The 18,404-nt window shown below is 39.2% G+C and overlaps 1 protein-coding gene and 1 long non-coding RNA gene across 3 annotated transcripts; one reads left to right on the forward strand and one right to left on the reverse strand.

Moving 5' to 3' along the window:
* Positions 1-1,301: 1,301 nt before the first annotated feature.
* On the reverse strand, positions 1,302-14,612 carry cd99l2 (CD99 molecule-like 2). 2 transcript variants are annotated; one of them, XM_046381330.1, is made up of 10 exons: positions 14,474-14,555; positions 11,464-11,529; positions 9,807-9,854; positions 9,290-9,409; positions 8,140-8,220; positions 6,371-6,439; positions 6,223-6,270; positions 6,001-6,120; positions 5,381-5,446; positions 1,302-4,488 (listed from the first exon to the last, which is right to left on the reverse strand). In XM_046381330.1, exons 1-10 carry the CDS (start codon positions 14,532-14,534, stop codon positions 4,427-4,429), a joined length of 741 nt encoding a protein of 246 aa, XP_046237286.1. In that variant the 5' UTR covers positions 14,535-14,555; the 3' UTR covers positions 1,302-4,426. The 2 variants fall into 2 exon arrangements, with proteins under 2 accessions (XP_046237286.1, XP_046237285.1); XM_046381329.1 differs by lacking the exon at positions 8,140-8,220 and having other exon boundaries at positions 14,474-14,612.
* LOC124054880 lies at positions 10,175-14,537 on the forward strand. Its single transcript, XR_006842496.1, has 3 exons — positions 10,175-10,532; positions 11,770-11,849; positions 14,378-14,537. It is a non-coding gene; the product is annotated as an uncharacterized LOC124054880 (long non-coding RNA).
* Positions 14,613-18,404: the final 3,792 nt, after the last annotated feature.

The following is an 18,404-nucleotide window of genomic DNA, read 5'->3' on the forward strand; positions in this document are numbered from 1 at the left end:
AGATCGTGGTTGGTTACCAGTCATTGCTTGTGCTATATTTATGCACATTTTCTTTAACCTATCTCCTTTCTTCTTGCTATGTCAATAAAAAAAAACCTTGGTTATCTGGTTGGCATTATGTACCACATGAAGGGCCCAAGTCATAATTGCCATTGGGGAACACTTTTCCAAAAAACTCAGAAATATCAAACCTGAAAATGCAGAAGTGGCTGAAAAAAGCAAACCAAAATGCCTCACATCAGCCAAAGTCCATCATTCAAGCTAAAAATACACAGAGCTATATGGACAGCATATTTTAACCATCACTGCCTTCCATCACAACTGATGTGAACGTGGCATTGATCACTATGGTCTGTGTCACATTGTGGAATCGTCCATTAAATCTCGCTTTGAGCAGTGCATTAAAACAACAGACAGACTCAGCATCAGGCCGTATAGAAAACAGTGAGTGATTTCAGATTCAGCCCAAGTCTCCCAGATAAAAGCTTTAGGAAAACAGTGGCAGTCCAGAACGGACTCACTCAGCAGGAAGCAGTAACTATCTACAAAAAGTTTAGCTAAGTTAATAAGAAAGGTTAAGTCTGCTACAAAGTGTAAAAAGAGCAAGTGAAGAGAGTAAACACACACACACACACACACACGCTAAAGAGTATAGTTTCATATAAAGCATAATTATGCTCTTCCAAACTGCTAATAGTACAAACATAAAACTGCTCACAGTAATATGTACAACCACCACAACTTTCCAAAAGCAATGTCATGACACTATTCAGAATCCTAAAGCTAAATACTACTGCTAACCTCATCTACACAGCCAAAGCAGAGTTTTTTTTTAAATGCATATCATCTCAACCATTGTTGGCCCACTCATTCAAACACACATCTGACATCTTTTCATCTTTTACAAACGCTTCACTTTTTTCAACTCGAGTAAATCTTGTTCTATTTGGTGGCCATTTTGAAGTCTACCAAAGGCTGAGCTGTAGGGGATGTAGAACAGCAAAGCAAAACCTTGCAGTGATTAAAGTGTTTGTGTAGGTGGAATCAAGGTAGGTAGCTGCGTAACCTTACAAAAATCTGTCATCTGACATCTGTCAATTAACTTTATGCAGTGGCTGTCAATGGAAAGAAGCAAAAAGAAGGCTTTGCACATGGGAGAAGTTAGCCTCGAAGCCTTTCTTCTAGAAAGGTCTTTATAATACGTGTCAAACATCGCAAAAGTGTCTATTTTTATTCAAAATTATGGTGCTTTTCTAAACGTAACCAAGTATTTTTGGTACCTGAAACTAAAACTAAAAAAAAAAAAAAAGCATTTTTGCTGAAAGCTCTGTGTACTGTCTATGCTAGCCTCTCTGACTGCCAGTCTATATACTACGTACTTTCTGCCAGAAAGTCTTCTTCTGGTAGAAAGCCTTCAAGGCTACCTTTTCCCACGTGGAGAACAGCAGCCTTCAAGTCCGCCTTCTAGCGCCACCATTCACAACACTTTTGGTTTTACGTACCGAGACATTAAGTTTAATAACTGTAACAAATCACTGATTTCTCAGATCCTACACCAAAAATATCTGGACCAAATATGGACTAAAGCTAGCTATTATTAGGAGAGTAATCAAATTAAGGCTACCCTGTGTTTTTTTTTTGTTTTTTACTGCAGCAATGCAATGGAGCAATGTTGTTAAGAGAGTGTTCTGGCAGTATCTCGTGCATGCAGGCCATGCGCTACACATTCCTGCTAACGGTATAACTATAGCTAACAAACCTAAATATAAACAGCCACACAGCTTTGTGAACAGATATTACATTTTGGTAAGAAAAACTATAAGTTTGTTAACATGAAAACCATCCAGGATACCTTTAAATGTTAAAACGCTAAATGTTTAAAAAACGCTTGGGCCAACGTAGGGCCTACTGTCTAAAATCTGTTCGGTATCTATACCAGTCTGTATCAGTATGAAACTAGCATTACTTCAGCACGCAAGATAATCCTCCAAGTAGAATTTCTCACAATGATGGAAATTCAAAATGGCCACCCTGGGGTAAAGATGTAGTCAGTTCTCCTGGCGCCTCAATGCTAACACAAACACAAAACATATTACAAACAATATTAGCTTGTATGTAGCAAGTGTATCTTCAACAAAAGTTACATTTTACAATTTTTCTGCCTGTCCGTGAACGTCTTCACAGCTTGTTTGTCTCCAGAAGTGCTGAGATAACCTTTTTCAACTTGCTTACCGCTAAATAAGATTCCTTTTGAACAAATTGAGAAGAAAAAGTACACACTGTACTTTTCGAAACCCTAACTGCAGTGAACCGATTTAACTGGTATCATTTTTATACTACATCAAATGTGGTGGCGTTTCCCAATTGAAACGCTATGTTCCCTGATCTCTAAACATTACAGGGCTAAACTTTGATTTGTATTTCTTTTTCTTCATACAATCTTTTAGCTTTTATCAGTCACTCAAGAGGCTAATGTAAGGTTCACTGACACCTGTTCTCATCACAGTTATTCCATCAACACTTTGGAAAACCAGCTTCCATTATTAGGCATTGTCATTAAAGGCTACTTAAAAAACTGATTTTTTAAATATTAGGCTATTCACACTATAAAAATTCACAGGTGTTAAGTAGACAGAAATGTTTAGAAGCCTTATTTTTGCTCAATGCAAAAAGATTCAAATCTGCATAAGGCAACTTTGTACATTAAGGTAGACAAAATGAGGAGGGTGTAGATGGAGTAGCATATAGCAACTAATTATGTAACTGTCACATGATGTAACAGGTAGTTACCTCTAGTTCCATGTACAGTATATTCACCAGTATGTACCTCAAGCACTAGTAAACTTAATAATGGAGCACATTAAAGGACAATACATGTACCAAGTGGGTCAAAATGTAATAAAGCCTATTGGAAAACTTGATCAAAATGATCATTGATTATATTAGTCACTGATTATGCAATCATAATGATAGTACAATAAACTGAAAATAAATTCACTTAAATAATATAATAAATAAATGATAAAATGTCATCTATTGTTAGACAACATCATCAAAGAGTGTTACTTCCCTTATAAAGTAACATTACATTAATTTTTTCTGACCATTTAGGCATTTTTAACACACTACAAGTGATTGCATAAGCGGTTGCTACAAGGCTTTGAATACAATTCTGGAGAATATTTTTAAATGTTCTTCATTTACTCTTTCCACATCTCTGAAGAGCAAAGACACACCTCCAAATTATGGATTATGAAGTGTAGTCCCATTTTAGATCTCATTTTACCATTCTGCATCAACAAAAGTAACATCAATGATTTCCAACCACTGACATACATAAAGATGGACGACGTGTCTCCACTTCCTTTACGCTGTACAAAACTGAAGCCAAAATCTTAACATTTTATAGCATCAAATAACTAATCAAAAACAAATGTATCAGAAAAATTAACACCTAAACATATGTTAGTATGAATAAAAAGTTCTTAAAATTATTTTATTATTTGAGATGTACTTTGCAGGAAGGGCAGGGTGTTGGCAAGGTGTTTTGGCTTCACTTTTGGGGAGCTCTTATGTCTTCTATCTTTACATACGGTCAGTGTTTTCGGCACATATTTTGTTTTATGAAAGCAGAACTGTTGTATTCTATTTTACCTATCTTTAAAGTCAGGAAATGACGTGCAATGAGACTTTCATTCATTTAAAAAAGAAAAAAAAAAATACACCGGGCATGTCACACAGCGCTCTTTTGTTCACCTCAAAGTTCATCACCTGAAAAAATTCCCCAATTCTCTGTGTAGACCTATGACCATCTTTGCCATTATCAGGCTCTGTTTTAGGACCATGCTGCAAGCCACTGACTCATCAGCGTCCCAAAATTCAATCAATCAACCCTGTGAACTACAAGCAGTTTGATGCACACACCAGTACATGCCCAAGGGGTTTCTTTTTCTAACATATGTATAATATGATTAACTGCTTTTAGCACATTTTTCCAGTATTCCAACTTCACTGTGTATCTGGAGCTCAGCAAACTAAAGCCCCAGGCTCATTGCAGGGAAATCCCAGACTACATGCTCAGGGCTGGTTAACTGTAAACCAACATTGTTAGTGGCATTCAACAGTAAACAATAAGCTACAACATATGCATACATTTGGCGAGGTTCGATACACTATCGAACGTGTTTACAGCTGACGATAAAAGAAATCCAAGTTCACATTTAGTATAAAAGGACCGCAAATCCCAACCTTTGCAGCACAGAGCCGCAGCATCAATAAGGACATGCTACACAATAGACAATCTATCCTATAGCATGACTGTTTGTGTGCGTGTGTTTGTGTGTGCAGGGGTGGGGGGGTGGGTTAAGTGGGTGGGGGTGTTTAGGAAAGAGTGTCACTAGGTGATCTTTGTGTGTGTGTGTGTGTGTTACACAGCATTTTCTTCAGTGGGAGGTTCAGCATTGGGTGGCTCCAGGAGAGTTTGTTGGACTGTGGAGGAAAAATGAAAAACAGGTGGTGATTTATTCACACATCTTCTCTATTAGCTATAACAGATGAGAGTAGACATAAATAAGTCCTCTTAATGTTTCGTAAGATACAAGTGATGAACATTTCTGACTGAAATGTACCTTAAACATGTTATGTGATCTTCACTACATCTTAAGAACAAATATTACAGGCACCACTACAAAAGATTGCAGTTGCATCGCAGCCACAGGCTACCTAGTTTTATTTATCATTAAATTAATTTTTTACACAAAAGGGATACCAGATATAAAAAAAAAACTTTGGAAAACTCTGAAAATTATCCACATGACTGGTCTAACTCAGACTCATGAAGCCTAAAGTCAAAAGTTAACTTTAGTATGTTTATGTACAGAACAAGAACTGTGGACTTTGTCCCCATCGCTAACACAAAAAGCACGTTATCTATTCATGACCAGCAAGAACAGGAGAAAGAATTATAGAATTTGAAACCTTGTTTCAAGGCAGACCTTTACAAAACTGTGACTTAGTCTTTTAAGTTAACTTCTGTTAGATAAACAGTGCATTATGCATGAAAACACATCGACAAGAATTAAGTTCTGAGTTCATTCAAAATTATTTAAGACATGGCCTTCCTCTTGTCTGTATCACTCAGACACACACTCACAAACACTGTCATCAAAATATAGCTGATTTAATTGTTCTCTCTCACAGATCACCATCATCTAGGAATCAAAGTTCCTGTCGCTCTCGCCACTGAGTTATCAAGTGACTATATATTGCTGTATTTTCAAGAATTTGAAGCCGTTTAACATTTAGGCTTCTATAGTAATAGATGAAGACCAGAAAAGAGTGTGTAATAGATGTGTGCAGTGACATGTAGAGATGTGTTTACCTTGTGGTTCTGAAGCCACCACAGCCTCAGGATTTTCAGTTTTCACCATGTCAGCATTTAGGCTCTCTGTCACAATGAAATGACGGAAAGTAAACACACAACGAATATTTCCATTCCATAAAATATGAGATAAACTGCGCAAAAAACATATGAAAAGGATGCAATGATTATGTACCTATATTCGATTAAATACAATATAAAGAGAAAACAGTTAATGTTCAAACTGATAAATTTCATTGTTCTTTGTAATTGTACACCAATCTGAATTTGATGTCTACAACGTATTCCAAAAAAGTTGTGACAGAGGGGACCACTGTATTACATCACCATTTTCCTTTAATAACAGTAAGTCTTTGGGAACTGAGGACACTAACTGTTGAAGTTTTGAAAGTGAAATTCTTTTCTGTTTCTGTCTCTGTGCCAGATGGGGGACAGTTCTGCACTGTATTGATTTGGAGAGGTGTTTGTGTCAACCTGATAGCTGTAAGTCCAAATTTCACTCTGCTTTTATCTCTGTTTTGAACTCCGATTCGGGACTAATCTGATCATTTTACAGTGTTGAGGACAATGCATAACTGACTTCTCTAAAACACAAGACTGCAATGTAAAAAAAGCCTTACGTTGTATACTGAAGCACAGCTTCTTCTTCTGGTAAGAGATGTAGCTGCTGACTGCACCCACCAGTGCCATGGCAACTGCACTAACAATCCCTGCAATGGTGCCAACCTCTGCTGTTGTCTCTGATAACACACACACACACACACACACACACACAGTAAGCTTGGGTAGGAAAGCAGACATGCATTTAAAATGAACAAACAAAACAGACAGAGAAAACCCACCAATGTTGTCATCATACTGATTAATCTGATCACTGTCACCACGTCCACCTGTGGAAACGCAGAATGCAGTGTTGGTTTTCTTCTATAACGACTAGATTAAATATTCCGTAGAGTTATACGTGGATTTGCGATAAAAGACAGACATCACCTTTGCCTTTGTCAGGTTTGTAGCTGTCGTCTTTGCTAACATCAATCAGATCATTGTCAGAAAATCCACCTGAAAAAGGAGAAAGACATCATCAGCACTGTGGTTGAAGAAGCCACTAAATGATGAAGTGTAACTTAAAGGAAGCTGCTGAATTGTGGGAAACAAAATTATGAATCTATAATGAGTTTTATTTGTCATTCCTGGGTTTTGGTTTTTTTCCAAAACATCTAGTGTAGGCCATTCCTACAAACACTCCGATGCTGGACGTAAGGGTATCATGCTAACTATGGTCCCTCTCAAAGTGATCTTTTATCTGACAGTGCTGCAAGCTCACTGAGAATGACACTCGACTCTATTGCCCTTCTAAAAAAGAAAACAATAAAGCAAAAGATATTAACACTATGGTATAACTCATATCCACAAATTAAAGCAAAACGCACAAAAACTTGAAAGTAAATGGCATTCCACCAAACTGGAGGAATCTCGCCTGATCCGGCAAGATAGTCTAAAATCATTCAGAAGGGACCCACAGAGTGCCAGAGAAAATAAGAACAACCCCAGGCTTCTCTTCAGCACTGCAGAGAGTCATAGTGCTATCGAGCCTTATATTCCTGTAACATTCAGTAGAAACAATTTTATGACCTTGTTTAATAACAAACTTTTACTCATGAAAGACAAAATTCATCACCTACTAACCTCAACTGGTACTGACCTACCGTCAAACACAAAAGCCTTGGAAACAGCAGTAGCACCAGATATTTATCGAGACTGCTTTTCTCCCATTGACATTCACCAACTCATTAATCTCTTCGTCTAAATCAACAACATGCCTACTCTTGATCTTGATGGTCAAAGTCATAAATGACCTACTTACATCAGACTCCATGAACAGAAACGTTAGTTAGTCTCCCAAGGCTTTGTGCTCGGACCAGTTATTCACCCTATATCACCCTATATGTGATATAATTAGGAAACACATACATTTTCATTGTTACGCAGATGACATACAGTTATATTTATCAGTTAACCCAGATGAAGCCAGTCAGCTAACCAAACTTCAGACATGCCTTAAAGTCATAAAAATCTGGGTGACTGGCAATTTTCTACTTCTAAACTCTAGACAAAACTGAAGTTGTTGTGCTGGGCCCTAAACATCTTAGAAACAAATTATCCAGTGATATGGGCTACTGTTATTACCACCTGTCATATTTCTACATTATTATTATTATTTTTTACTGCTACTACTGCTATCATTATTATTATAAAATCCAATAATGGACAGATCTGTATCAGCGGAGTGGGAGGGGATGATTAGCGACAGATGAAAACAATGAGTGAAGACAGTCATTTTGTTGTTCCATGACTATCAACAACAGAGAACTTACTCAAATATAGTTTGAACATAGTTCAGTTTTCAGTGAGCTGTAAGCACCCTGGCTCTTTAAGTTGTAGACGAATGTCACAACAAATGAAGAGAATCTTGCATCTTCTGCAGAAGTCCTTTTTTCAGACTTTTTTAAGTACTATGAAACAGTTGTACTGTGGTGTATGTTGCTGATAATGACTGTGGTGTCAGTATCTGTATACACCACTGTCTACCACAGTGTTTTTTGATTTTTCTGAAATTTTCATATTCCTCATATAGTGACTTTGATTTCACAGGAAAACTTGCCATCTGATTTACAAAATGTGTTTTCAATGATGATTTTACATTGTTACCAAACTAACTAACTATAAACATTAATCCTATAAAAGACACTCCCACGCACCTCCCTGCCCCTTGTTCTTATCCTTGCCACCAATGTCACTGTCGGGACCCAAGGCATCTGCCAGGTCAAAGTCATGGCCAGCTGTAGAGGTCAAAAGGTCAGTGATCAACATTATTGCAAAAATAAAAACAAACACAGGAGGTTTTTTTTAAGAAAAAGTAGGTAAACAGAGAGGGTAATAACAACTGAAACAACTAAATCAAATGCAACACAAACAGACCTGTGTACTTGTCTCTTGACCAGTCTGAAACAAAGGTCAGTGTGACTATTTTATTAAGTTGGATTGTTTGGGCATCTGTGCCCACATAAACGGTATACTTGATTGATCATTAGTCACAATTAAGCCTCAGGTCATTGCACTCAAGTCCCAAGTCATGTCCCAGGTCCTAAACTTTGACTTTTGAGTCTGAAACAAGTCTTAATTTTCCCTTCACCAAATACATCGTCATCAACATAACTTTGCACAACTTCAAATGCTGAATGAAGTGAGTTGTTGCACCTCTTTGTAATTTTTGACCCATGCATTTTGCATATTGCAGTTCCTCTTAAAAATACTTGGTGAAGGTGCATTTGAGGGTACTTTGAAGCCCTTTGTTGTAGATTTCAGTTTACAAAGTGTACCTAATTGAACCATAATGTCCGGCTTCCTGTGTAAACCAAACTCCAACAGAGGTTAGAAGCATCGCGCCCATAAATTACACTAAAACACAATAAATACTCTAAGTGTAGTTTTTTATTAAGTGACATTTTTGGAACAAGCATTTACCTGCCAGTGTGACAGAAAGCCTCATGAGATTTACTCACCAAACAGAAAATACACTCCCGTTTGGTGCTTAGCAGATGTTAATTTGGGACCCATGGCATTAATGAACTGAAGAGAAATTCTTGATTTGTGGCACACTTTGTAATAAACACAGTTCTTAATGTTTGGACTTGGGGTAAGTCAAAGGGCTCAAACACTCTGAAGTGAAATCATTGGTTTTCAAGTGTTTTCTTCACTTGGATTCTAAGTGATTCGAATTCACTTGAATCTTACTCGAGTCCAAGTCATGGGACAGTAGTATGAGCCTGCTTCTAGCAATGTCCTGGTGCTCTCTGCAAATGTGCTCAACACCTCAGGATATTAACACAGCAGAAGGTGCATTCTCACCTGACATAGGTTTGGGTTTGATTGGGGCCTTCGTGCCACTGGGGACTTTAGGCACAATCTTGGGTGGGGCTTTGGTGGTGGTCATGCCATCAAATTTAAAGAAATCGTCCAAATCAAGCTCTGCGGAGAACATTGACAGCACTGTGTTCAAGTACAATTAATGTACAGATCCACTGAATTCAGTTCAGATAAGTGCATAGAGAAGGTTTGTCTAAAGCCTTGAAGTTGAACATACAAAATATAAGGCAGCATTACACATGAAAATAAGGTCAGAAAGTCAAATCTAAACACAGTAAACGACAATGTTAAATTATTAACAGGTAAGTGAGTAGCTCATATTAGAACAAAATCTGCCTGATACTGTCTCGTGTCTTGATTTAGTCAACAGTGACAGATGTCAAGATGTCTTTTCAGTTCATCTTAAAAAAAATGTAAAAATATATTTTATGATATTTTACAAACTGCAGCCTCCAAAGACTCCCCTCACAGATTAGTAGTTCAGAGTAGTGGTTCTTACCTCCCCCTGCTCCTCCAGCTGGTGCTGCTGGCTTTGATGGAGGGGTGGCTATTGTGAAAGAAAAGATGAATTCTATATTACATTTATATTATAATTTGAAGATAATTCTTTTAACTGATGTCATTCATAAGTGAATATAGGATATTTTACAGTACACCATTTGAACTCCCATAGTATGTTTTTACAGCTGTGAAGAAGTCATGAAGAGGCATGACATACTCTTGTGCATACAACCGTAAAGGACACTCAAGAGGGTGAAGATTTTTTTAAAAAAAACTTATTGTTATCGTTTCATGATATCAGTAGCAGTACATCATGGGAGACCATTTTAATATTTTTAAATGTACATAACATTTGACAAATGCAAATGGTCCGGTGGATCACTGATCCTGCGTTTGATTTCAGTGATCAAAATTGAAAGCTAATTTTGTTTGACTTTTGATTCAGAATCAAAATTGTGACACCACTAATATGCTGTGTGATGTGGTACCACTACCACTAACTTTTTTTTAATATTCATTATTGAGTTATCTGATTGATAGCACATTTGTAGGGCTGTCACGATTAATACATTTTATCTGATGTTTAACTGTCATACAAATATTTGCAGTTAACAATTTATTTGTCTGGTTAAACAACAATTTTTCTTCTAGGCAAATAAAAGCCTGGTCTGAAATAAAGGTCAAGGGGCGTGGTCAAACAAATACAGGCTGAACCCAGATACAGGTCAGTGGCATAAAATTACAACAATAAAACCATGCTTTCAACAATCTCTTATTCTGGATAACTCATTTTAAGTGCAATTGTCCATTTTCACTCATCGAGAGGTTATGTGTGTCGATGTCTCATTCAGAAATTAACATACAAGTGCCACAAGAATGCTGGAGCTATTTGAAGTACTCTGATGCAGTGGTTTCTCAAATCACGCCCACCACCCCGACAAGCTGAACCAGAGCTAAACACACTAAAAAAAATCTCCCATTGTCTAAGCTACCTCCTATTTACTGGAGTAATTAATGTTTCCATGGCTTAGGAAACTTATGGGATGATAATGACTGTTCCAATTGTTAGTCAAACCACTTAAGTGTTACCAGGGAAATGGAGTTAGAGCTTTTGAAAAGCTTTGATTGCAAAACACATGAAAATATAATGGTCTTCATTTTTTTTCTTTGGTAAATGACTATGGTATAAGCTGGATAATATCCATTAATTCCCGAATATGGACATATTGTCAAGCATTATTCCTTACTTGTATGAGATGTAACAGGACTCCTGTAGCTTCCCTACTTGGGCCTCCAGACAAGAATTTTATTAATGCAAAATAAATGAAACCACCAGTGTGGTTGGATGTGCAGGATCCTTAAAATACTTGTGTTCAATTCAGACTTGTGCCATGTTCACAGTGTTACATAAAAGTTACAGGTCCAACAGAAAATTACCATTGTGACTTTTATGCGGCCCAGGTGGTTATTCAGACAGAAGACCAACTTGTTAAATTGCCATCTGATTTACATAAAGAGTTGAACATCTGAAAGGGCTGATAGAGTTCACGATGTCCTTGAACTGTGGGAGGAACCTCCGACGAGCACATAGGAGAAAATCCAAACAACAAACAAAAAAGACTTGAACAAGTGAGCAGTTTTTCTGTTGTACTTACATGGTTTACTGATAGCATCACCATTATCCAGAGCATCAGCCAGGTTCAAGTCACCCTGAGACAGAACTACAGTCCAGAGAGGACAGACAGAAGAAGAAGACACATCACACTGAATCTGACACACATGCTGCATGATTTTCTTAAGGCTGAAACTGATATGTGTGAGCCAAGCTTCTTATATTTTGTAGAGGTACAAACAATTTATTGATCACTTTTCCAGGGCCTGCTGGTATGACAAAAGCCCACCCAGGTGCCAAACCGGGGCCATAATACACTAATCCTCTCTGTTTGCTGTTTGGATTGCAGAGCAGAAATCCTCTACCAGAAAGGACACAAAAGCAGTGACAAACAGGCCCCAGCTAACCCTATGAGCTGCCACTCACATGGTGTGTGTTTGTGTGTGTGCATTTCAACATTCAGATTGTTCAAACTACAATTTTACCTTCAGTTCTGCCTACAAATGACTATATAGAATGTCTTTAGAGAACTTTATTACCTTTCTAACACTATATCTGAGGGATGGAACTACTAAAAATGATATTTCATCGGCATTGTGAGTAAATATAGCATGAATTGATGAATATACTTTGCTACAGTCCACACCATACAGTACCATTTCGTGAGTAAGAGACAGATATATTTATAAAAATACAAACACACAGACATTTTAAATTAACTTTACATTACTTTGTGTTCATGCACAAGAAGAACGAGAAAGGGTAGAAAAAAACCCAAAAAATTTCCCTCAATTTATTAAAGAATGACAATCATACAGTGGAAACAAAAACGAAATTGCCAGAGAAAAACAAGATGGACAAATGTGTCAATCACAGACCACACCTTCAACCAGGGTTTGAATAATGAAAACCTTTCAACGACGTAAACGGGTGCAAAATAAATTGTGATAGGTTTGGGGGCAAGTCAGGGCTGGATTCTTACATAGTCTCGCATTATCTTGTGATTCTCAAGATTTTTGGCTGTGTTGCCCACCCTCGTTACCTTCAGACAAGGTCAATTATCATTCTTCATGTTATGAATTTTCAGATCAGGAAGATTTAATAGCTGCTAGTCCATGAGCACCCAGTTTTTTTGTGACTATCATTGTGCGAGTATAGTCTAGAGTATGAGGGTGAAAACTCATATAAGGTAATAGTAATCAACCAAGATGAGAAAAAATTACTTTCTTTGGAACAATACATTTTTAAAAAGATTTAAATTCTAGAAAGAACTATGAAGGGTGACCACATAAGCATTTAAGTAGTTTCTTCCATTTACTATTTACTCTCCTCTAGTGTCTCGCTGTCTCATCCTGATTTAATGATGTAGTTGTAGTTATTTGTTCTTTGTTTATGTTTTGTATCTGGTTTGGCTATAACATTTCCCCTGAGGATCAATAAATTCCAATCTTACAACTTGAGCCTTCCTGTTTTAGCTTCCAGTCCATGCTAGGGTCCATTTTTACTGAGACACACAACACTACGTGGATTAGCTCCACCAGACCTTCAGAAACATTGGCAAAGATGTCCAAGAATTAAGGCAAAATTATTACTGAGTTTGAAAATAAAAAAAAAAACACACCCCTGCACTGAGCTTTCTGGATTAAAATTAAAAGATCTCATAATGTTGTATCTCACAAAATAGCATAGTACAGGACTTGGGTAAAGTTGGAAAGATATTCACAGATTCGAACTTCCGGGATCAATAAATCTTAGCCGAAACGTTCCTAAAACACAAATGATGCATCTGTCCCATTGCAATAGCATAGACTACGAGCTACAAGGACCAAATATCAATTATTATTGATAAATCACAATTAAAAAATTGACCAAAATTATGCAAAAGTATATTTTCCTAAAACAGCTGTTGTAGTACGACCTTGAGGAGACCGCTGATGTGTGTAGTGATTTTGGAGTGTCTGCACTGTATAACAGTGGAGTTATTGATCTTGTGTTTGTTTGCAGCACTGTCCTGTGGTGTTGACACTCGTCCGGCTGAAGGCTTAGTATTTTTTATTTTTTTTAATTTATTTATTTATTTTTTAAAAAGAGATCAGTGTTGTGATGTGTGCTTGTTTTAAAAAGAAAATCTGAATTTTGGTCCTTGTAGCTTGTAGTTTATGCTATTGCAATGGGACAGATGCATCATTTGTGTTTTATTTTTATTTTTCCCCCCAAATACAGGTGAACCGGGGGCCTCTAAGCATGTTGAGACCAAACCTTATGAGCCAAATTAATTCACATAATATGCATATTCTTTTGCAAAATTTACCTAACAACATTGCATTTGCTAGCTGATCAGTGGGTGGCTCAATCTTTTTGTTTTTTAGTTTATGTAGCTCTTCGGTCAGCCCATATCCTTGTCCATAGATCATCATGTGAGCCTCTGACAGCCAAATGCAATGGTAGGAGGGTGTGTTCACGGTCCACCTGCTTGTCTGGGTGCTGTTAATGAACGGTGGAGATCAAAGGGGTTCAAGGACAAGTGCCACTGTAATACATACAAAATAATCTGCTTGCTTTTATTCACTTTTTCATTTTCATCGTCAGTGCGAGTGACATCACTTTGAGCACGGCGCGTGCAGCTGTAACCCAGACAGACTGAAGACTCTGTGGGTGGCGCCACATCACTTTGATCTATCGAAAGCATCACCTCTAAATGATAAGAGTGGAGCGAATAAAGCAAACACTACACATTCATTCATGGAATCATGTATTACTCGACCTTTTCCTGCGACTTAAAATCAGCATTAGTCTACATCTGGACCGGGAGCAAAGGGACACTCAAATACTGAATCAAGGTTCAATAGTAAAATCTAAAACCCGTACATCTGTAATAACTTACTGAATATATTCGTATAAGTGAATATGTGGTTAGTAGACCTCTGACCGCTCTGTGTTTTACCGTCTGCTTCCAGGCCGGCAGACCGTTATTCGGCCTTGAATCAACGTGCGGCACAAAAGGCAGAACATGTGGATTTGCCGAGGTGTGCAGGACAAAGCCCGAACGTTACCTTCCAGAGGCAGCAGCAGCGCCAGCAGCACACACAGCGAGCACAGGAAACGGTTAGCCATGTCTCCGGCCTCCACGGTCACAAACACCGGCTACGAGCTGATAAAGAGGTGAGGTGAAGAGCCGTTCAGTCTGCCTCAACGCTACAGTTCAGCTCCGTTCCACTGCAAAGCCGCATATAAGGCGTTCACTATGGCAATCCGGGACACTCCCACGCAATGCCGCGTCCTGCCACACCTTTCAAAGTAAAACACCAGCGGTGGAAAATAACTACATTTCAGAATCAGAATTGTCTTTACTGCCATGTAAGTGAAGAGATTTCACATTACTAGGAATTTGTCTTAGTGATTGGTGCATACATAGAACGTAAGAACGAGTAACATATAATAATAGAATACAATATGATAGAATAAGGTAAAACAAAATAAAATGAGATAAGTCAAATGAATGTGGTTCTGGAGGGAGTACAAAAGTGTGGTAGTACAGAGTGGAAGTAGTGCAAGTAGGTGAGGTAAACAGTGCAAATTTACTTACGTGGTGCACACAAGATGTTGAGGTACCTGTACTTTATTTGAGTGTTTCCATTTTTTTGCGTCTTTACTTAAATGCTGTGGGCTGCTTTTTAATCCACCACGTTTATTTGATAACCTTCTTTAGTGCTTTTAAAATTTAATTTAGGCTTAGACTTAGATATAGACACATGTTATTGCAATTTGGCTCAGCAAAGAATTAAAATATATATTATAATACAAAGTATACAGAGGAAAAAATACATACTGTAAAGTACAGTAGTAAAAGTGACCTGGTTAACAGCAAGAGTTAACAGTAGTGGCTCATTTTGTACTCATTTAGAGGTGAGCGGTCTTATGACCTGGGGGAAAAAGCTGTTACAGAACCTGGTGGTTCTGCACTGAATGCTGCCAAACCTCCTTCCAGAGGCCAGCAGGCAGAACAGACCATGGTGGGGGTTTGAAGAGTCACTAATAATGTTTCTGGCACGGGACATGCAGCGCTTGGGTGAGATGTCCTGAATGGAGGGGAGAGAAGTCCCAGTGATTTCTCTCTGGACCAGTGAGGTGGTGTTCACAGACCAGGTGAGATCATCCGTGATGCGCACCCCCAGGAAGATGGTGCTGCTGACCGCCTTCACAGCCATGTTGTTGGTGAGAAATGTAGCGTGGCTGGGCTGGTTCTTTCTGAAGTCGACAAAGATGTCTTTGGTTTTGTCCATGTTCAGGATCAGGTTGTTGTCTCTGCACCAGCCCACCAGCTGCTCCACCTCCTCTCTGTAGGCCAGGTCATTGTTGTACCTGATGAGGCCCACCACTGTTGTGTCATCTGCAGACTTCACAATGTGGTTGGTGGCAGCCCTGGGGACGAGACAGCCTGTGCTGAGAGTGATGACACTGCAGATGTTCTGTTCAACTCGCACTGACTGCGGTCTTTCAGTGAGGAAGACCAGCAGCCAGTTGCACAGGGGGGTGCTGAAGCCCAAGGGTCCCAGTTTGTCTATCAGATGCTGTGGAATGATTGAACTGAGGTCCAGGGCTTCTCCTCCAGGTGTGCAAGGCTCAGGTGAGAAGCAGAGGAGATGGCTTCCTCAATGGAGCAGTTAGGAAAACTGGAAGGGGGTCAAACGTGGGAGGAATTTTGGAGGTGATGTGCTCCTTTATCAGCTTCTCAAAGAGTGAGTGTGACAGCCCAGCCGGTAGTCATTGATTGAGGGGATTTGAGGGTTTTTGGGGGGGGGGGGGGGGGGGGGGGTTGGCACCGGGATGATGGTGGCAGTCTTGAAACAAGATAGGACTTTGGCTTGATACAGTGAGGTGTTAAAAATGTCCGTTAGAACATAAGCCATCTGATCTGCATGTTCCCTAAACACCTGTCCAGGTGCGTTATGTGCCTTCTGTGTATTGACTCTCCTCAGAGTGTGTGTCGAGACAGAGTGCCTTTTCATCCTGGTGGGGAACAGGAGTGCTCTTTAGTGCCTCAAACCTACCAAAGAAGTTATTGAGTTTGTTGAGGAAGTCCACGTCATCATCACACGCAGGAGGGGCTAACCTGCAGTCGTGATGGCCCGTATGCCTTGCCACATATTTCTGGTGTTAGTGGCGTTGTGGAAAAAAGTCCTGAATTTTTGAACTGTGAGCACGCTTTGCCAGTCTGATGGCACGGTTCAAGCTGGCTCGCTGTGTTCTCAGTGCTTCCTGGTCGCCAGACCTGAAGACTGAATTTCTTGCCTTTAGCATTTCACGTTACTTCATCAGTCACCCAAGGTTTTTGGTTGGCCTGGGTGATGATGTTCATTATGGCGGTGACATCATCTACGCATTTGTTGATGTAGGCTGGCACAGACATGGCATACTCATCTGTGCTGGTGTGATCATTGTAAGTGACAGCTGCCTTGAACATTTCCCAGTCAGTGCATTCAAAACAGTCCCGTAGTGCCTCCATAGCCCCCTCAGACCACACCCTCACCTGCCTCACTGTAGGTTTTTCTCTGATCACCAGGGGCTTATATGCAGGAATTAGAATAATAGATAAACGGTCTGAGGAGCCGAGGTGGGCTGAGGGACTGCTTTGAATGTATCCTTCATGTTGGTGTAGGCCATGTCTAATGTGTTCACTCCCCTGGTTGCACAATCCACATGCTGATGGAAATGTGGGAGAACTGTCTTCATGTTGGCCTGGTTAAAATCTCCAGCAACAATGAAAAAACCCTCAGTGTGAGCGGAGTCCAACACCCTGATAGTCTGGTAGAGAACACTCATAGCCTCCTTTTTGTTTGCGCTGAGGAACACGTACACAGCAGTGATGGAGACTAAAATAAACTCCCTGGGCAGACAGAATGGTCTACAGTCAAAAACTCAATGTCCGGTGAGCAGTGGCTTGAGACAAACTTAATATATCAATAATTATAATCCAGTAATTGAATATAGCTTTTGTTATTTTGAAATATGTCATTCTGCAGAATGAGTACTTTTACTTCTGGTACTTTAAGCATTTATTTTATGAGCCATAAAATTATTTTGTTGCTAATAATTATGTACTTTTATTTAAGTAAAAGTTTAGTATATCAACACAGTACTTATAAATAATATAGTAATATAAGTACTTCTTCTACCTCTGAGCAACACTAAATGGTCCAAAACTATTTTAATAGTATGACAAATAAAGTTTCGGACGTGTCCTGCAATTAAAAATCCCATCCCATGAAATATACATGAAAGTGGAAATTAAATAGATAATTTATTCAAAACACAGCTTCAATTCATATAAATTATATTTAAACTTTCAAGTTCAAATCCATCCATCCATCCATTTTCTATACCGCTTATCCGTCAGGGTCGCGGGGGGGCTGGAGCCTATCCCAGCTGACTACGGGCGAGAGGCGGGGTTCACCAGTCACCAGTGAATCGCAGGGCTGACACACAAAGACAGACAGACACACACTCTCACACTCACACCTAGGGGCAATGTAGAGTAGCCAATTAACCTAATGTGCATGTTTTTGGTATTGTGGGAGGAAGCCGGAGTACCCGGAGAAAACCCACGCAGGCACAGGGAGAACATGCAAACTCCACATAGAAGGGCCCAGACCGGGATTCGAACCTGAAACCCTCTTGCCATGAGGCGACAGTGCTAACCACTGCACCACCGTGCCGCCCTCAAGTTCAAATGTTTTTTTCTAATTAATGGAAGTTTTGGCCCTGATTTGGCTCCATACAATCACAACAAAAGTTATCTCTTTCCAAATAGAGGAGGTCTTGACCATAGTCTTTAATTTACAGAGACCCAACATTCCCCCATGAGCAAGGACTTGGCGACAGCCTTTTAGCAGGCAGAAACCTTGGTACAGACCCCAGCTCTAGGTGGGCAGCCATCTGCTTTGATTATCAAAGGGAGAGAGAGAGCGAGATACGTAATATCAG

The sequence above is a fragment of the Scatophagus argus genome, chromosome 23 (assembly GCF_020382885.2).
Source record: "Scatophagus argus isolate fScaArg1 chromosome 23, fScaArg1.pri, whole genome shotgun sequence".
Classification (NCBI taxonomy): Eukaryota; Metazoa; Chordata; class Actinopteri; family Scatophagidae; genus Scatophagus; species Scatophagus argus.

Excerpts from the sequence above, each read along its gene's own strand:
- cd99l2 (XM_046381330.1), bottom strand. The coding sequence starts at position 14,534 with ATGGCTAACCGTTTCCTGTGCTCGCTGTGTGTGCTGCTGGCGCTGCTG. Across the intron at positions 9,855-11,463 it reads TGATGCTATCAGTAAACCAT|CCACCCCTCCATCAAAGCCA; the intron begins GTAAGTACAACA and ends CTTTCACAATAG. Across the intron at positions 9,410-9,806 it reads AGCTGGAGGAGCAGGGGGAG|AGCTTGATTTGGACGATTTC; the intron begins GTAAGAACCACT and ends TGTTCTCCGCAG.